The sequence below is a fragment of the Nannobrachium achirus genome, assembly GCF_963921795.1.
Source record: "Nannobrachium achirus genome assembly, chromosome: 7".
Classification (NCBI taxonomy): domain Eukaryota; kingdom Metazoa; phylum Chordata; class Actinopteri; order Myctophiformes; family Myctophidae; genus Nannobrachium; species Nannobrachium achirus.
This window is the reverse complement of record NC_137816.1, coordinates 1,183,811-1,200,904: the sequence shown is the minus strand read 5'-3', so window position 1 is coordinate 1,200,904 and position 17,094 is coordinate 1,183,811. Positions and strand designations below refer to the sequence as shown.

The window sequence follows — 17,094 nt, the reverse complement described above, 5'->3', positions numbered from 1 at the left end:
CTAAGCCTAACCCTAAATCGGACCAATGGGACGTGGGACTATCGAGATTTTCCCGACCAAAAGCAGGGAAAACATATCCTCTGCCTGCGATGAAAACAACCTAAGGCAGTGTTTCTCAACCACTGTGCCTGGGGACCTTTGGTGTGCCCCTGAGAAAGGTCAAGTGTGCCCATTGAAACTGCTTGAAAGCCAGTATTGTATTTATCATTTTACACACAACGCCTCGCACCGCGAGGCGTTGTGTGCTTGTAGATCTGCTGTTTTCACTACTGTTGTGCGACACCCTTGTATGATGAAGCAGGGCTTTGCTTTGCGAAGAAACGTACAAATTTGAAACTTGGAGATACAAGGTTTCTTCCCGACAGTGACGAGATTTACACCACCGTATTATGTTGGAGTGCCCATGGATTCTTGGGACATGAAAAGTGTGCCCATGCAGAAAAAAGGTTGAGAAACACTGACCTAAGTGGGGCGCGAACAAAAGCAGAGGCACGGATAACCCCCCCACTCCATTCCCCCCAGCAAATGGAACCCTGTTCATTCATGTGTGTGTCTTAGGACCACTGACAGGAGCAGTCCGTGGGCTCCTGGATGGAGTAGCTGACCCAGGTGGAGTTGCCGCTGCAGTAGAGCTGCACGGAGCGCCGCTGCAGGCCCATCTCCCTGCAGCACTTGCAGAAGCGGGCGTACGTGTTGATGTTGTAGTTGTAGATGCTGGCCGACGGACACTTGCCGTCGCACGACACGATGTTCACCTGCCAACGGAGCAAGGGAGGGGGGGGGGGGGGGGGGGGCGACAATCGCTTGTTGAATTACGACAAACGTGTAAGTCCGGCAATCAACATTTTTAAAGTACAAAATGTATTGGTATCAAAATGTACTTAAAGCTATAATCTGTAAATGTTCCAATAAAACTAATCTTAAAATTGTCCTAACTATTAAATCGCTAAAGTTTTAGAACACCCACTTCTGTAAATATGTTTTCTATGATCCTGGCCGGGGACCGGATTTCGCGGCAAAATTATGTCATCTGCATCTTCCGTATACGTTGTATATACGTTGGCCAATCACAGCGCGGATCATACACTACCGGCCAATCACAGCGCGTCTTGCCGTCTCTTCAGGAAGTAGCTTGCCTCAGCAACAGTGTTTACGCTGGTGTAGGAGTCTTGCCTGTTACTCCCCAACGCCTGGTCGCAGAGGGACGCGAGACCCCTCTACGGATGCGTATCGGCAAGGTGGAGGCGGTCGCGTGGTTTGCAGCCCCGCTCCGCTGGTCCGCGGCGACCCCGGGCGAAAAACGGCCCGAAAAAAGCAATACCGCTACTGACCAGTAGTTGAGCAACTTCCATAGTATAGCTTTAACGTATGGGTGTGCGATATGGAAAAATACAATATCACGATATTTTCGCAAGCTGTATCACGATACATGATTTTATCACAATTCTTTTTTCACGTTGGTTTTTATGGTTATTTTTTAAGTTACTTGACAAAAACTAGACTCTCTGGGTTCTAAATTGAACTTTACAAGTATGTAACTCTGACAGTATACAAATGAAACCAATTGAATTTTGCAATGAATCTCTGCATTAACGATTAAACAGGATTTTTGAGCGGTGGTCACAACGCTCCTATACGTGGCCGTGTGTGTGGGTCTGTCTGTCTGTTTGTCTGTTTGTCTGTCTGTCTCCGGGTATGTAGCCTGCAGTAACCTTTTCTGACCACACATGTTAAGGGAGGGGCGCTGTTGTTCAGGATAGGCCAGGCATAGGCCAGGCACACTCACACACAAACACACACAGGGGGCACACACACACACACACACACACACACAAACACACACACACACACACACACACACACACACACACACACACACACACACACACACACACACACACACACACACACACACACCACCACCGCTCAGTTCACACGAGTGTGATTTTTTTACAAGGCTCCCTTAATTGTATCACGATATATACGATACCTCTGAAAAGGCATATCGTGGAGACATTGTATCGTGGAGACATTGTATCGTCTCAACGATAATTATCACCATATCGCCCACCCCTACTTAAACGTATCAAAAGTAGAACGATCTCATTATGTAGATTGTAGAATGTCTATGAAAACACACACACACACACACACACACACACACACAACTTGGACATACCGGCCTGTTACTGCGGCAGTCATTCTTTCGGATCGTCATCCTCACGGTCACCTTCTGACACGACTTGCCATCTTCTTTACCTGTTCACACCAAATAACAAGACCCACATTGAGATGACAGGAGATCCTCCAGACAGGGAGAGAACAGTTTCCCAAACTCTCCCGAGTTAAACTGACATTCCAGACTTTACTGTGAGAGCCTGGACGGGGAAAAGCAGGCTCTTGTAAATGACATGCAGGAGTTGCCGAGTGGTTGCTTTGGTTTAGTAGAAGGACGAGACAGGGCAACAGCAGGCCAGAAAGCAAAGGTTATAAGTCATGATCCCCTTGTGCAGGATGAACCTAACTGATTCTGTGATGTCATAATATCCATGTTGTACCCATGTGATTGTGGATTATGGCAGCGGAGCCGTTGGCGGTCGTGTCAATCAACAAGAAGACAATCAAACTCAGAGCTTTGAGTTTAGCTTACAACTACTTCATGCTTCAACAGGGGGTCCGGGACCCCTAAGGGGTCCTCAGAGTTGCTACAGGGGGTCCTCCAAATCTTCCAATCCTTTTTACATTACCAACTTGAACCCTAGTGTCCATATTCTGAGAACTGTAGCCAAAAATAGCAGATCTACAAGCTCACAACGTTGTGAGCTTGTAGATCGGCTATTTTCGGCAAAGAGGTTTGGTGTAGAGGGGAAAAAGAGCAGAGTAAGTACGGAGTGAAAGGTCTATAATATCTGAAGACACAAATTGACATGATTCCAAATTAAACTGATGATTGTGCTGTCAAACGATGAAACTATATGGAATCTATGAAAAGGTTGTGGGGGTCCCTGCTTCATCTCTCTCTCAACTAAGTGGTCCTTGGCATGAACACATGTATTTGGCCACGGACCCCATCTCAAAATATGTTGTTCCAGGGACAGCAAATATTTCAGTTACAAATGTTTGCTTTTAAAAATATATATTCAAAGATTGGCAAAAATATCTTGATTTTTCAAATGAAAAAAAGAATGAATTGATGAATAGCAGCAATTCTACAGTGGTGGCCATTGAGAAAGTCATCATCACACATCTGTCCAGACAGCAGAAAACATGGGCTGTATTTTTCTTTTTGACAACTCAACTACAGCAGGCAGATAATCATAAAACTGTGGCACAACTGTCATTCATCATGCCATCATACTTTGTGCTGTCTGGTACATTGAAAGACAAATAATAAACACTTTTCCACACCAATCCATTTCTGAAATGTTGCTACCGTGCAGCAGGCATGCAGTGAATAGCTATGTGTACAGTTAGTATACCACGTTACCCAAGCAGAAGACAGCAGAAGGTCCCAACACCAACCAACACCCACATCAGTAACCACTACAGTACACACACATGCAGACATCTAAATGGAAACTACTTGGCCACTACCAACAGTACATTGTTGGCAATCAACAATGCACTGCCCTGACAGTGCAAAAATGGGGGAAAGAGTTTAGCCATGTCATGTATGTGGTCCACAGAGAGGAGGAATGGGGTCTTAGGGATGGGGTGGACTATTTGTTACTATTTATAATAATTAACTTCCTTTAAAGTTCTTTCTAAAGTTTGACACTATTTGTTACTTTTAGGCGTCTCATTTTTGGAGGGAAGTACATTGTTGGACATCAACAATGGTGCTGGCAAGCCTTAGATTTTGTAGTTTGTCTTTTTTCTTTTCTCTGTGTTTTTTTTTCTTTCTTTTTTTTTAAGTTCAAGCCACGTTGGGTACCTCGTTCACAGTTTGTGTTAACTGTGGGTGTCAATGGACTAACTGGGAAAGGGAGGAGAGTGAATCCAGTGGTACCTGGTAAGGGATCGGGTACATGAGGGTGAGCAACATTCAACCACAAAACCCACATGCATGTCATTATGATGCTTTTCAATGAAGGATGGAGTCTATTAGGTTTGCACACACACTTTACATCATAAAGAGCAATGTTGAATATCTTTTAAATTCATCACTCATATTAGTCAGTGTTTCAGGCAAAAATCGTGCACTTTATGAAAGAAGCATGAAATTTGGCACACAGTTAGAACATGCCATGTGGAACATTTTTGGCTATAGGGCCATCGCAGATTTGTCTTGGGAAACTTGTGGGAGCCAATCAAAGTTGGGCTCTCATAGACTTTACTATAGAGTAAAATAATACAAAAAATAAATATGCATGTAGCATGTAAGGGGTCAAACTAGGTGTTTTTTCTGGATTCTGAATCCAATGCAAGCATTTGTTTTGCACAGAAAACATTCCTTTCCGAGAAACGGCCGCCACAAAACTGTGAAAAGTGATGACTCATCACTAAACCATAGTTTTATGGGGTCCGTTTTTAGCCCAAGGAATGTTTTTTTCCTGCAAAACAATGTTTGCATTGGATTCAGAATCCCTAAAAACACCTAGTTTGACCCCTTACATGCTACTTAAAGCATATATATTTTTTGTATTATTTTACTGTATAGTAAAGTCTCAAGTTTCCCAAGACAAATCTGCGATGTCCCTATAGCCAAAAATGTTCCATATGGCATGTTCTAACTGTGTGCCAAATTTCATGCTTCTTTCATAAAGTGCACGATTCCATCAAAATACTGCCCGAAACGCCTGGACTATATTGCTTCTGAACCAATACCATCTCATATTTCTCGTTGTTGAAACGAATGCTGAGGTTCACTGAAAAGCATGAAAAGCTCCTACAAGTGTCATTACACGTTACACAGTAGAGTAGACACATATCTGAAGCTGACTTTGTAACATAAGAACACTTTGGTAAACAGGAACAATACAGCTGGGTCTCTCCGGGGTGAAACCCGTTGTTCACACCTAATCCGTTGAGTGTGTTGTTCTCTGGTAAAGTCAGTTGAACTGAATTGTACTCATTTGAAATGACAGAATCAATCCATTCAATCTAGTGCATGTACGTTCCAGTCCTGACTAACCATGTACAATTTGGAATCAAGTTTAATTCTGATCAAACAGTGATTACTGAATAATAATACATTATGTTGTTATTAGACTCAGGGTTCCCACACATTCTTACCAATTAATTTCCCAAACTTTCCCAAACTTTTCCAGAATATTTAACCCAATTTCCAGGACTATATAACAATAATTCAGCTCAATAACTGGTCGCTTACTCCTATGCGCAATGCCCAAAGACAGGTAGTGTATGCCAATGGTTCTCAACCTTTTCAGGCCGTGACCCCCGAAATAATCATGTTTTAACTGGGGACCCGGCACCATGACGAGCACTAAGAGTTGAGGCATTTTGTATAACACGGTTCTATTGTGAAAATAGCAGATCTACATGCTCACAACGCCTGCGTTGCGAGGCGTTGTGAGCATGTAGATCGTCTATTTTCACAATTTCTGCCTCTAATATTTGACAATTTGGCCCATGTTTAATTTGTCATTTCAGAGGTATTAACAAAATCAATAACCAAAGACAATGCATAGCTATTTTTTCCAGAACCTTCCAGGACCCTTGATAAATTCCAAAACTTTTCCAGTACTGGAAAAATATTTTTCTAATTTCAAAATATTTCCAGGAATTTCATGACCGTGGGAACCCTGTAGACTAGAGGTATTGGTATACTTCTGAGTTGATAATGCAGGCATAACATGAAATAGAATTTAGGGAAAACATTTAAATTTTTTGCTGAATCTTTTCATAATGAACTAATATTGCATAAAGATTTGAAACACGTTTACTAGTATAATTGTAATCAATAATCATCCCCAGTTTCGTCTCAATGCGTGATTTTGCAACAACAGAAATACGTTACGGATTAGGTGTGAGCCCCCTTTTTAAGCAAATGAAAATATCTTAATAGCCAAGATAAAAAAGTGCACGGCTAAACCGACTGAAGGGCAAACATGTATTTGTGAGAACACATGTCAAAGCAGCGGCGAAGAGCACTGTTCTATCGTAGCTACAGTACAGTACAGTACAGTACAGTACAATACAGTACAGTACAGTATGGTATAAATCACTTACATATCTTGCAGCATCCGTCCATGTAAGTTACTATGCTCCCAGCAACCTGAGTCAAGACAACAGACATATCAAGGTTATAACCACTTTAAAGGACATTTCCCTCTGGGCGCCATAACGATATACCGGCGACGGCATTCACATAAATTATGGCGTCTTTATCGTTGTGGTGTGGACGCTAACGTAGGGCGACCATATCTTCAGCCGCTCAAACCGGGACGCAAACCACTGTTGCCTAAAACCGGGACCCTCAAAGCAATGCGCACGTTACCGCACACGCGCGCATACGCACCGCAGGGTTGCATAACAGCCTCAGTGATGAATTCAGACACGCAATGTATTTGTTCATGTTTTCCGATTGGTTAGGTGAGCATGTTTTCATGAAAAGAACATGATAAATGTCTACGCAACCACTGAAAACAGCTACTGTTATTTTAAACCGGGACAATTTTGTAGTGAATGTTGAAAACCGGGACATGTTAGTGTTTTAGAGATATTTGTTTCTGGGACGCGCAGCTTGAAAACAGAACAGTCCCAGCCAAACCGGGACGTCTGGTCACCCTGCGCCACATATGGGCAACTGGCGGCCCGAGGGCCTCATGCAGCCCCGATCTTCATTTAATGCGGCCCACAGGTTAATACTGATTATTATTGATTTCAGCAGTTACAATTCCAAACATGACCCGCTTTAATTCCGTCAGTCTATATTATAGTAGTACTAAAATGTATTTTTTAATGTCCAATGTATTTGTATTTAGGTTCATAAAGTTAACATGAGTTTATAACTAAATGTGTTTGAAATGAAATCAAAATGTTACATTTCAGGATTCCAATAAAAAAAATAACAAAAACTAATTCAGGATTCCAATTCAAAAGAAGCAAAACAAAACGCATCGTGATGTGTTTTGAGCTTGTAGATCTGCTATTTTTGCTTCTTTTGTATGAGATACTAGAGTGACAAAGTTGGACGTAGCAATATGCAATGTGGCCCTCTGGAGTGAAGGTGGAAATATAGTGGCCCTCTCCATCATCAAAGTTGCCCACCCCTGCCCTACGCTAACGTCCACTCTGATCCACTTCAATGGAGAAATATCGTTATCATTATCGTATCGCGTCGCGGTGGGAATGCACCTTAATCCTGGCATCCCTACTTTGGGCATGGATTATATCGTTGTTGTCGGGTGGAAACCTTCTATGTCCAAAACCTTCCTTTGTTATTATTTTAAAACCAATTTAAAGTAGTGAAAAATAGCTGTACAGTAACGATATGCAACAATACAAATAAAAATAACTATTCAAAAAAAACGTTAAAAAGAGCCAAGCTTGTATGCTATTTTTGCCATACGACACTAAAGGCCCTCACATAGAAAGTGTCAGACGCTCGTGTTAACAAACGCACCCAATACTGTTAACTGCAGCAGGCACACTGGAGGCGTCAAAAGCTATTTACGTGTCTAAAAACACAGTTCTATTGTCGAGCATCGACCACTAAAAACAACGTGTATAATGGCATAACACCTGTTTTCATTTGTTAAACTTGCATTGCAGAGTATGTGTGCTTGGGTTTTCACTTTTCAGTTACTGTTTGACCACTCTAAATTATCTTTTGACAAACACAAGTCATTGGATCGGCAGGTTGTGGACAAAAGGATCTCCATATTTATGCCTAAATATGGGCGCATCGGTCGGATCAGGGGTTCTGGAAAACTACCAATCCGACCGACGTGCCGCCCGGCAGGGTACTCCTCGAGTCTTCAGCGACGAGCACGCCGAGTTTGTTGTCGGACGGTTCTCAAGATATCTGAACAACAGTGACATGGACCAAAGATTTTGCATATTTATTGTAATTACGTGTAATTATGATGAACAAGCATTGGCACAGATCACTATCTGTCAGGGCCTTAAACACAATCTTAATCCCTCTATACTTAATAAACTACTACTTAGTTGACAACGGTTGACTCTTATTTCTCCACAAAACATAGGCAATCTACTACGGGTATTTCTCCCCAAAATAGGGATGCTAGGGTTCAAGTGGTTAACGATGTATGTTTAGTTGCATAACTAATGTGTCTGGTGCATGTGTTTCCTCTGTGTGTTTGTGTCATTTATATGCTGTGTGTGTGTGTGTGTGTGTGTGTGTGTGTGTGTGTGTGTGTGTGTGTGTTGGGGTGGGGGGGGGGGGGGGGGGGGCATACTGGGACATGTTGGGACATGTTTTTCATGCTGGAAAAACGCAACACCCCCAGATTATTTTATGCCCCCCTATAACAAAAACACCAAATGGTTCTAGTCTGAGAGGTTCTGAGACGCAATCACTTTAAAGTCTTATATCCTTCTGGTATAAAATAATTCATCTTTTCAAAATGTCATATGTTTAAAGCGTCAACCTATACACCTAACAACCTAACAAACTAAATCTTTAAGTCCCTCTTAATGCAAAAAAAGAAAAAGAAAATCCTAAAGGCCAACTTTTTACGAGCAGCTCTCGGTTTGTGCTTCAAAGATGTCCATAGGTATGTGCTTATTTGTATCTTTCATGTCACATGCATGCAGGCCCGGATTTATATGACATGAGGCCCCTGGGCAAGGGGAAATAAAGAGGCCCTCGTGCGCGCGCAAAAATTCCACCTCCGGTCCACCTGACCTGTGAACTCACCTCCGGACCGGCCCGTGCATAATGTGACTGTGTGCAGAGGTGTAATTTGACCAATATCTAGGGTGTTGCAAGGAATTAAGTGTGTCCACCCGCCCGCAGGGCGGGTGCGATTTTTTGGGGGTTTTACCCGTTTTTGGGTGCTTTTTATATCAATTTCGGGTGTTTATTCCCCACACAACAGTCTAACAAGGAGCTGCAGATAGCTGTTACTATTTATTTAGCATGCAGCGAAACACACACACACACACACACACACACACACACACACGGATACAGAATTGGAGTTTGCGTGCATGTGTGTAGCCTATGTGTGTGGAAAGTACCGGATACATAGAGTGGGCGGGCTTTAGACTGCACTAAGCTTTCAGAGCAGCTACATGCAGTGCGGCCAGCAGAGCAGAAGCTCTCAATAATAAAACAAAATGTACTGTAACTAAACACAAATATCACTTTATTTGGAAAAATGGCTTCCAAGTTCCACACCGCCTCCCTCTCCATAGACTTCCATGTAATTCATAGTGCACGGATCATGCACGCCCATGCCTAGATCATGCACCACGTGTGTGCACACTGTTCACAGCTTTCAAACAAAAAAATCCGAATGGAAATCCGTTCAGGCATTCATGAGCTACTAGCCATTATGTTTTCTTGAAATGTAAACAAACATGGCTGCCATGTTTGAAAGATGGGGTTGGTATGGGGGTTAAACACGGAATTTCGCGATTGCGATCATGCCTACTACATTTTTTGGGGTCCAAAAAAAAAATTTTTTTTTGAATTTTTTTTTTTTTTTTTTTTTTTTCTTTTTGAGGCCCCCCTCCCCTGAGGCCCCTGGGCGCGTGCCCACCCTAGCCCAATGGTAAGTCCGGCCCTGCATGCATGATGTGTGCGTGTGTGTGTGTGTGCGTGCGTGCGTGTTAGGGCATTCACGAATAGTGATTTTTAGTATTCGAATTATTTGACCTCAAAGTATTCGAATAGTCGAATATTCGACAGGACTGGCCAAACTGTCAAACATTAAGTAAGCAAGAGGTGAACATTGTGAAAATAGCCGATCTACATGCTCACAACGCCTCGCAACGTGAGGCATTGTGAGCATGTAGATCTGCTATTTTCACAATATTTATCTGCGGAACCGAGTCACATTAAATGTAATACCTACAATTCCAAGTGCTTGTCAGGGTGGGGGTCCCCAATTCAAATATGTTTATTTTGTGGGTCACAGCATTAACAAATTCATCCACCAGGGGAATTGACAACTCATTCTTATGACTTCCTAACTAGCCAAGCTTTATAAACTATATATTTTTTTAAAGAGAAAACAATAAAAACAAATAAAATAAGCGAATATTCGACTTCAGTGAACAACGTTGAATAGTGACTTTGATATTCGAATATTCGAATATTCGGTGAATGCCCTAGTGCGTGCGTGCGTGCGCGTGTTTGTGTGTGTGCGTACGTGTGTGTTACCTTCATACACTCTGTCTCATTGAAGGGAGGGCAGTTGTAGGGGTAGCTGATGAGTGTGGGCCCAGACTGAGTGTCAGAGCAGTCGTACCTCATACAGCTGGACACCCAGGTCTTCCCAGGCTGTGAACACACAGTGACACCACTGATAAAGACACACACACACACACACACACACACACACACACACACGTAGCAACAACACTAACACCACTGCTAAACTATCAGTGGTGTAAAGTAACTAAGTACTTAAAGGAGCTATAGTCAACTTTTCATTTTGGCCATTGTCAGACCGACACTTTGTTTACATCCTAGTCTATTCTTTGATAGTGTTAGACTAGGAGTGTTGGCCCGACAATGGCAAAAATGAGTATTTTATCATTATTTTACGCTTTTTGTGGTCATTTTTTAATTGAAACACATATATGAAGCTTATTTTTTTATAAAATATTTTGGAAACATTATTTTTATTTTAGCATCCGTTTTTCAAGAAAAAGTTGACTATAGCCCCTTTAAGTACAGTTTCGAGGTACTTTTACTTTACTGGAGTATTTCCAATTGTCAATACTTCTATTCTCTTCTAGTACTCTCTATTCTATTCAATACTTCTATACTTATATTCTATTCTTACTCTATTACTTCTACTCACTACATCTCAATATTGTACTTTTACTCCGCTACAATTATTTGCAAACTTTAGTTGCAGTATTGATACCTTTACTTAAAGGGGCACTCCACCACTTTTCAACCTATGTTCATATAATTGGTCCTCACTCAAAAATAGCTTTTTTTTTTTCTCAGAGGAGGGCTGTGGGCAGGTCAGAAACCCATCGTCTTGTGACATCATCGATTGCCAATCCAGCTTATAGAAACTGCAGGCTTTCTATTCCTGAAAAGTTGCAATTTTAAAGTGGAAGCCATTGTTCTCGCGATAATAAAAATCTAAATATTTCTTTAAAAAATATTGATTACATTTTTTTTTTTGGAAAATGACGATGGATTCTGAACTTCCCACAGCTCTCCTAGGAGACTTGGACTGAGTAGAAAAAAATTGTGATATTTTATCATGAACATTAGTGAGGACATATTATATTGAGACAGGTTGAAAAGTGGTGAACTACTCCTTTAAGTATAACATGTGAGTACTTTTTCCATCACTGAACACCACTGCTAAAGAATGAAATGCAACATGGAATGACGTGATGTGAGCTGCTGTAACGCTGTGAATCAGCTATCTGCATGGAAGCCTTGGATAAAAATAAAAGGTCACTCAAAATGCAGTTATTTTTATCCATAAAGCCCGGATAAAACGGGCAATTTCATTTTTTTAAAAGAAAACAATGATTCTCTACGACCTCATGCACACCAGATCCGAATTAGCCATGCGACGAGTGGCTGCGGCCGTGCGCTTTTTTTCTCGATCGAACCCAGTTCGATTCGTGCGTCTTGTTGCATGCGGTAAAAAAACTCATCACTCCTTTTATGACTCCTTTTGGGATCCGCAGCGCCGATTCCGCACATCATTGCACACCAAATCCAATGCGTTTTATTCATGCAGCAAATGAAAAAAATCACACCCGTGTGAAGTGGAGCTGTGTGTGTGTGTGTGTGTGTGTGTGTGTGTGTGTGTGTGTGTGTGTGTGTGTGTGTGTGTGTGTGTGTGTGTGTGTGTGTGTGTGTGTGGATCATGTGTACCGATTTTTGTGACATTTGAAGAAAATATGTAGGAAAAGGAGGAAAAAGGGTGTTTTGGAGAAAATTCAAGATGGCGGAAAATCTATCATGGCGCAAATGGGCGTGGCCTATATGGGGAGATGCGTCATGACCCAAGGAATCCAGGGAAAAAATATTTTTAATTTTCCGACCTACGGTTCAAGAGTTACAGGCCAAAACGTAAAGTGGGGTGTTATGGCGCCACCATGCGGCCAAATGACACAATTATTTTTTATTTAATCCTTGAAATCATTATGAACCTCCTCTCCAAGTCTTGAAACTCTAGCCCCTATGGTTTGCGAGAGACAAATAATTGAATGTGAGTTTTTGCGATTCCCATTATAAGTCAATGGGGAAAATTAATTCACTAATAAATTAATATCAATTAAACTATTGAACCTTTCTCTTAGCAAGTTACTAGCCCACGATTCCCGAGTAAGCCGGTCGATTTGACATATGGCGCGAGTGTGTGGTGGCAAAACTGTGGGACTAGTAGCGTGCCGAAGTTTAGGAAGTTCAGGCTACATACACACAGACACACACACACACAGACACACACACACACACACACACAGACCCACACAGCCACGTATAGGGAGCCTGTGCTTCACACAGCTCCAAAAACGCAACTGTCCTGTGTGCAAAGGGCTTAACCCTCCCTCCTTCCCTCCATGCTACCTTGTGCAGCACTATGGTTCCATTCTCTACCTTGTGCAGCACTATGGTTCCATTCTCTACCTTGTGCAGCACTATGGTTCCATTCTCTACCTTGTGCAGGACTATGGTTCCATTCTCTACCTTATGCAGCACTATGGTTCCATTCTCTACCTTGTGCAGGACTATGGTTCCATTCTCTACCTTATGCAGCACTATGGTTCCATTCTCTACCTTGTGCAGGACTATGGTTCCATTCTCTACCTTGTGCAGCACTATGGTTCCATTCTCTACCTTGTGCAGGACTATGGTTCCATTCTCTACCTTATGCAGCACTATGGTTCCATTCTCTACCTTGTGCAGGACTATGGTTCCATTCTCTACCTTGTGCAGCACTATGGTTCCATTCTCTACCTTATGCAGCACTATGGTTCCATTCTCTACCTTATGCAGAATTATGGTTCCATTCTCTACCTTGTGCAGGACTATGGTTCCATTCTCTACCTTATGCAGCACTATGGTTCCATTCTCTACCTTGTGCAGGACTATGGTTCCATTCTCTACCTTGTGCAGCACTATGGTTCCATTCTCTACCTTATGCAGCACTATGGTTCCATTCTCTACCTTATGCAGCATTATGGTTCCATTCTCTACCTTGTGCAGGACTATGGTTCCATTCTCTACCTTGTGCAGCACTATGGTTCCATTCTCTACCTTGTGCAGCACTATGGTTCCATTCTCTACCTTGTGCAGGACTATGGTTCCATTCTCTACCTTATGCAGCACTATGGTTCCATTCTCTACCTTGTGCAGGACTATGGTTCCATTCTCTACCTTGTGCAGCACTATGGTTCCATTCTCTACCTTGTGCAGGACTATGGTTCCATTCTCTACCTTGTGCAGCACTATGGTTCCATTCTCTACCTTGTGCAGCACTATGGTTCCATTCTCTACCTTGTGCAGCACTATGGTTCCATTCTCTACCTTATGCAGCACTATGGTTCCATTCTCTACCTTATGCAGCACTATGGTTCCATTCTCTACCTTGTGCAGCACTATGGTTCCATTCTCTACCTTATGCAGCACTATGGTTCCATTCTCTACCTTATGCAGCATTATGGTTCCATTCTCTACCTTATGCAGCACTATGGTTCCATTCTCTACCTTATGCAGCACTATGGTTCCATTCTCTACCTTATGCAGCACTATGGTTCCATTCTCTACCTTATGCAGCACTATGGTTCCATTCTCTACCTTATGCAGCATTATGGTTCCATTCTCTACCTTATGCAGCATTATGGTTCCATTCTCTACCTTATGCAGCACTATGGTTCCATTCTCGGTCACTTGCATACAGGAGATGTTCCTGCAGACCCCACAGCAGGTCTGCTGGTCTTTGGGTGGGATGTACACCTGATTCTGAAAAACAAACACACACACATCCATGCAAACTCTCTGTTTTAGTCTTCAGGGGTGGTGTACTATGTATAATATATGTTGTAGCATCAGACTGGTTTTGAAAAAGGAGCGCTTGTTTTCTTCGAGTTCATCACCCCGACTGCTCGGCGGTGCCTCTTGTGGCTCAAGTCCCCTTCGGCACCCTTTTCAATCAGACAGGTTTTCCAAATCATACTGTAGCATATCGTAGGCGTAGCATGTCGTCACTGTCGGGCAGAAACCTTGTATCTCCAAGTTTCAAACATATATGTTTTTTCGTTAAGTAAAGCCCTGCTTCACCATACAAGACTGTCGCACAAGACCAGCGAAAATAGCAGATCTACAAGCACACAACAACGTGCTTGTAGATCGGTGTTAAATTATTTATAGAGGGTTCCCACACATCTTTACCAATTAATTTCCAAAACTTTTCCAAAACTTTTCCAGAATTTTTAACCCGATTTCCAGGACTATATAACAATAATTCAGCTCAATAACGAGTTGCTTACTCCTATGCGCAATGCCCAAAGACAGTGGTTCTCAAACTTTTCAGGCCGTGACCCCCGAAATAATCATATTTTAACTGGGGACCCCGGCACCCTGACGAGCACTAAGAGTTGAGGGATTTTGTATAACACGTTTCTATTGTGAAAATAGCCGATCTACATGCTCACAGCGCCTCGCGACGCAAGGCGTTGTGAGCCTGTAGATCTGCTATTTTCACAATTTCTGCCTCTAATATTTGACAATTTGGCCCATGTTTAATTTGTCATTTCAGAGGCATTAACAAAATCAATAACCAAATGCAATGCATAGCTATTTTTTTCCAGGACCTTCCAGGACCCTTGATCAATTCCAAAACTTTTCCAATGATGAATATAAAACGAGTGGTTTTGGACACACAAAGGTTTCCAACCGACAACAACGATATCAATTCATTAGAGCTGTGATTGCCTTTCTCTGTGTAGTTTGCATGTTCTCCCCGTGTCTCCTAGGGTTGATACCCTCACAAAAACACGCAGTAATCCTGGTCTCAATAATGCCTCCCCCTGGCCAGCCGGGGCGCCTGATGGAGGGGAAAGGAACTGGTTGGAATAACGTGTTCCTTCCACGCGCTACGTCCAAACCAGGGAAATCCCCACTGTCAGGTGAAAAGAAGCAACTTGGACTCCTCATGCATAGAAGGAAGCATGAGGTCAGTCCGTTGTCTCCCCAGGCATGGCAGAGGGAGAGCAGAGCCCAGGATTACAGGTTAGATAATTGGCACTGGGTGAAAAAATGGGTTCCAAAAATCGTGGGATAAAAATTAAAGTAAAAAAAAAAAAGAACTGTGATATTTCTTAGCGTACAGGCTGGCAGGAGGCGGAGCAGTTGACGCTGGTGGTGCGTAGGTGGTAGTATCCGGTGCTGGGGTCCAGGGTGCGGGTGCACTGGGTGGTGCGGCAGAGGCCGTCCTCTCCCAGCTCCGCCAGGGTCTGCCCGGGACGCATGACGCCCGCCTCGCCGTCCAAGCACACCGCGTCGCGCACTGCAAACACACACACACACACACACACACACACACACACACACACACACACACACACACACACACACACACACACACACACACACACACACACACACACACACAGTTTACAGTTTACAGTTTAGGCATTTAGCAGACGCTTTTAATCCAAAGCGACTTACAATAAGCAGGTAATACATCACTATAATAAACAAGATAATATGTCAGTACATCAACAGCAATATAACAAACACACACAACACACACACACACACACACACACACACACACACACACACACACACACACACACACACACACACACACACACAAGACACAAGCACATGGAAGCACAGACACACACACATACACACGGAAGCGCGCGCACCCACGCAGGCATGCACACACACACACACACACACACACACACACACACACACACACACACACACACACACACACACACACACACACACACACACACACACACACACACACACACACACACACACACACACACACACACACTTGATTGATTGATTGAAGACTTTATTAGAAGTTTGCATAGGAAAAGGTACAGTTTCATGACGGTACAGTTCACTGGTACAAGGTCTACTGAAAGGATATCCTAGAAAAGACTAAGCTTATTTCCACAGGAAACCATTGAAGTATCTCATATAACATTGAATGACAGACGAATAGAACACAGTACTATGCAAATAGTCAGTAAAAAAAAAGAACAAAAAAACAGTAAGCCTATACAAGGGCTGCTGGGCTAGGTTTGTTTTTACCAGTTGCGAACGGCTGCTGTCTGTAAGTGGTTTTTTAGGGCGATTTTAAAGGATGCTAGAGATCCACACTCCTTTAAGACCTTCGGTAAGGCGTTCCACATTTTTGTGGTATAGCAGAAGAAGGAGTTTGACCCTTTCTTTGAGGTGACTCTGGGTTGAACGTGATCTGTGGCGCTGCCTCTGGTGTTGTAATTGTCACAATTCACACATCACATCACTCACACACACACACACACACACACACAGAGGACAGAGTTTGAGTTTATTTAGGATAGAGTTCTCAAATTCTGCCCGAACCTGACCCGACCCGCCGTGTTCGGGCCGGGTAGGGCCTAAAAGGTATGCTAATTGTTCGGGCCGGGCCTCGGGCTCAATGAAAAAAGAAAAGCCATTTTTTTTATTTGTTTAAATTACTTTTACTCTGTGATAGGGTTCTCAAATCCTTCCCCAACCCAACCCAACTTTACCAACCCGACGTTTTCGGGCCGGGTAGGGCCTAAAATGTATGCTAATCAATCAGGTCGGGTAGGGCCTCGGGCCGGCCCAGTTAAGGCCCAGTTAGGGCCAAGCCTTAATTCTCAGGCCCGTTGAGAAGTCTTCCTGCTGCCCACACAGAACAATATACAAACATGCAAAAAGACATAAACATAACTGTTTACAGAGGACATCAAAAATGA

The 17,094-nt window shown here is 42.9% G+C and overlaps 1 protein-coding gene across 1 annotated transcript in view; it reads right to left on the bottom strand.

Moving 5' to 3' along the window:
- Positions 1-554: 554 nt before the first annotated feature.
- otog (otogelin) overlaps positions 555-17,094 on the bottom strand; it is a gene marked incomplete at both ends in the record, with an annotated part of 160,880 nt that continues 144,340 nt past the window's right edge. Inside the window, 6 exons of the mRNA XM_080729331.1 lie at positions 555-755; positions 2,180-2,259; positions 6,193-6,238; positions 10,319-10,438; positions 13,997-14,101; positions 15,469-15,647. Of these exons, the coding sequence (XP_080585457.1) occupies positions 555-755; positions 2,180-2,259; positions 6,193-6,238; positions 10,319-10,438; positions 13,997-14,101; positions 15,469-15,647 (731 nt within the window). The remainder of the gene's footprint in view (positions 756-2,179; positions 2,260-6,192; positions 6,239-10,318; positions 10,439-13,996; positions 14,102-15,468; positions 15,648-17,094) is intronic.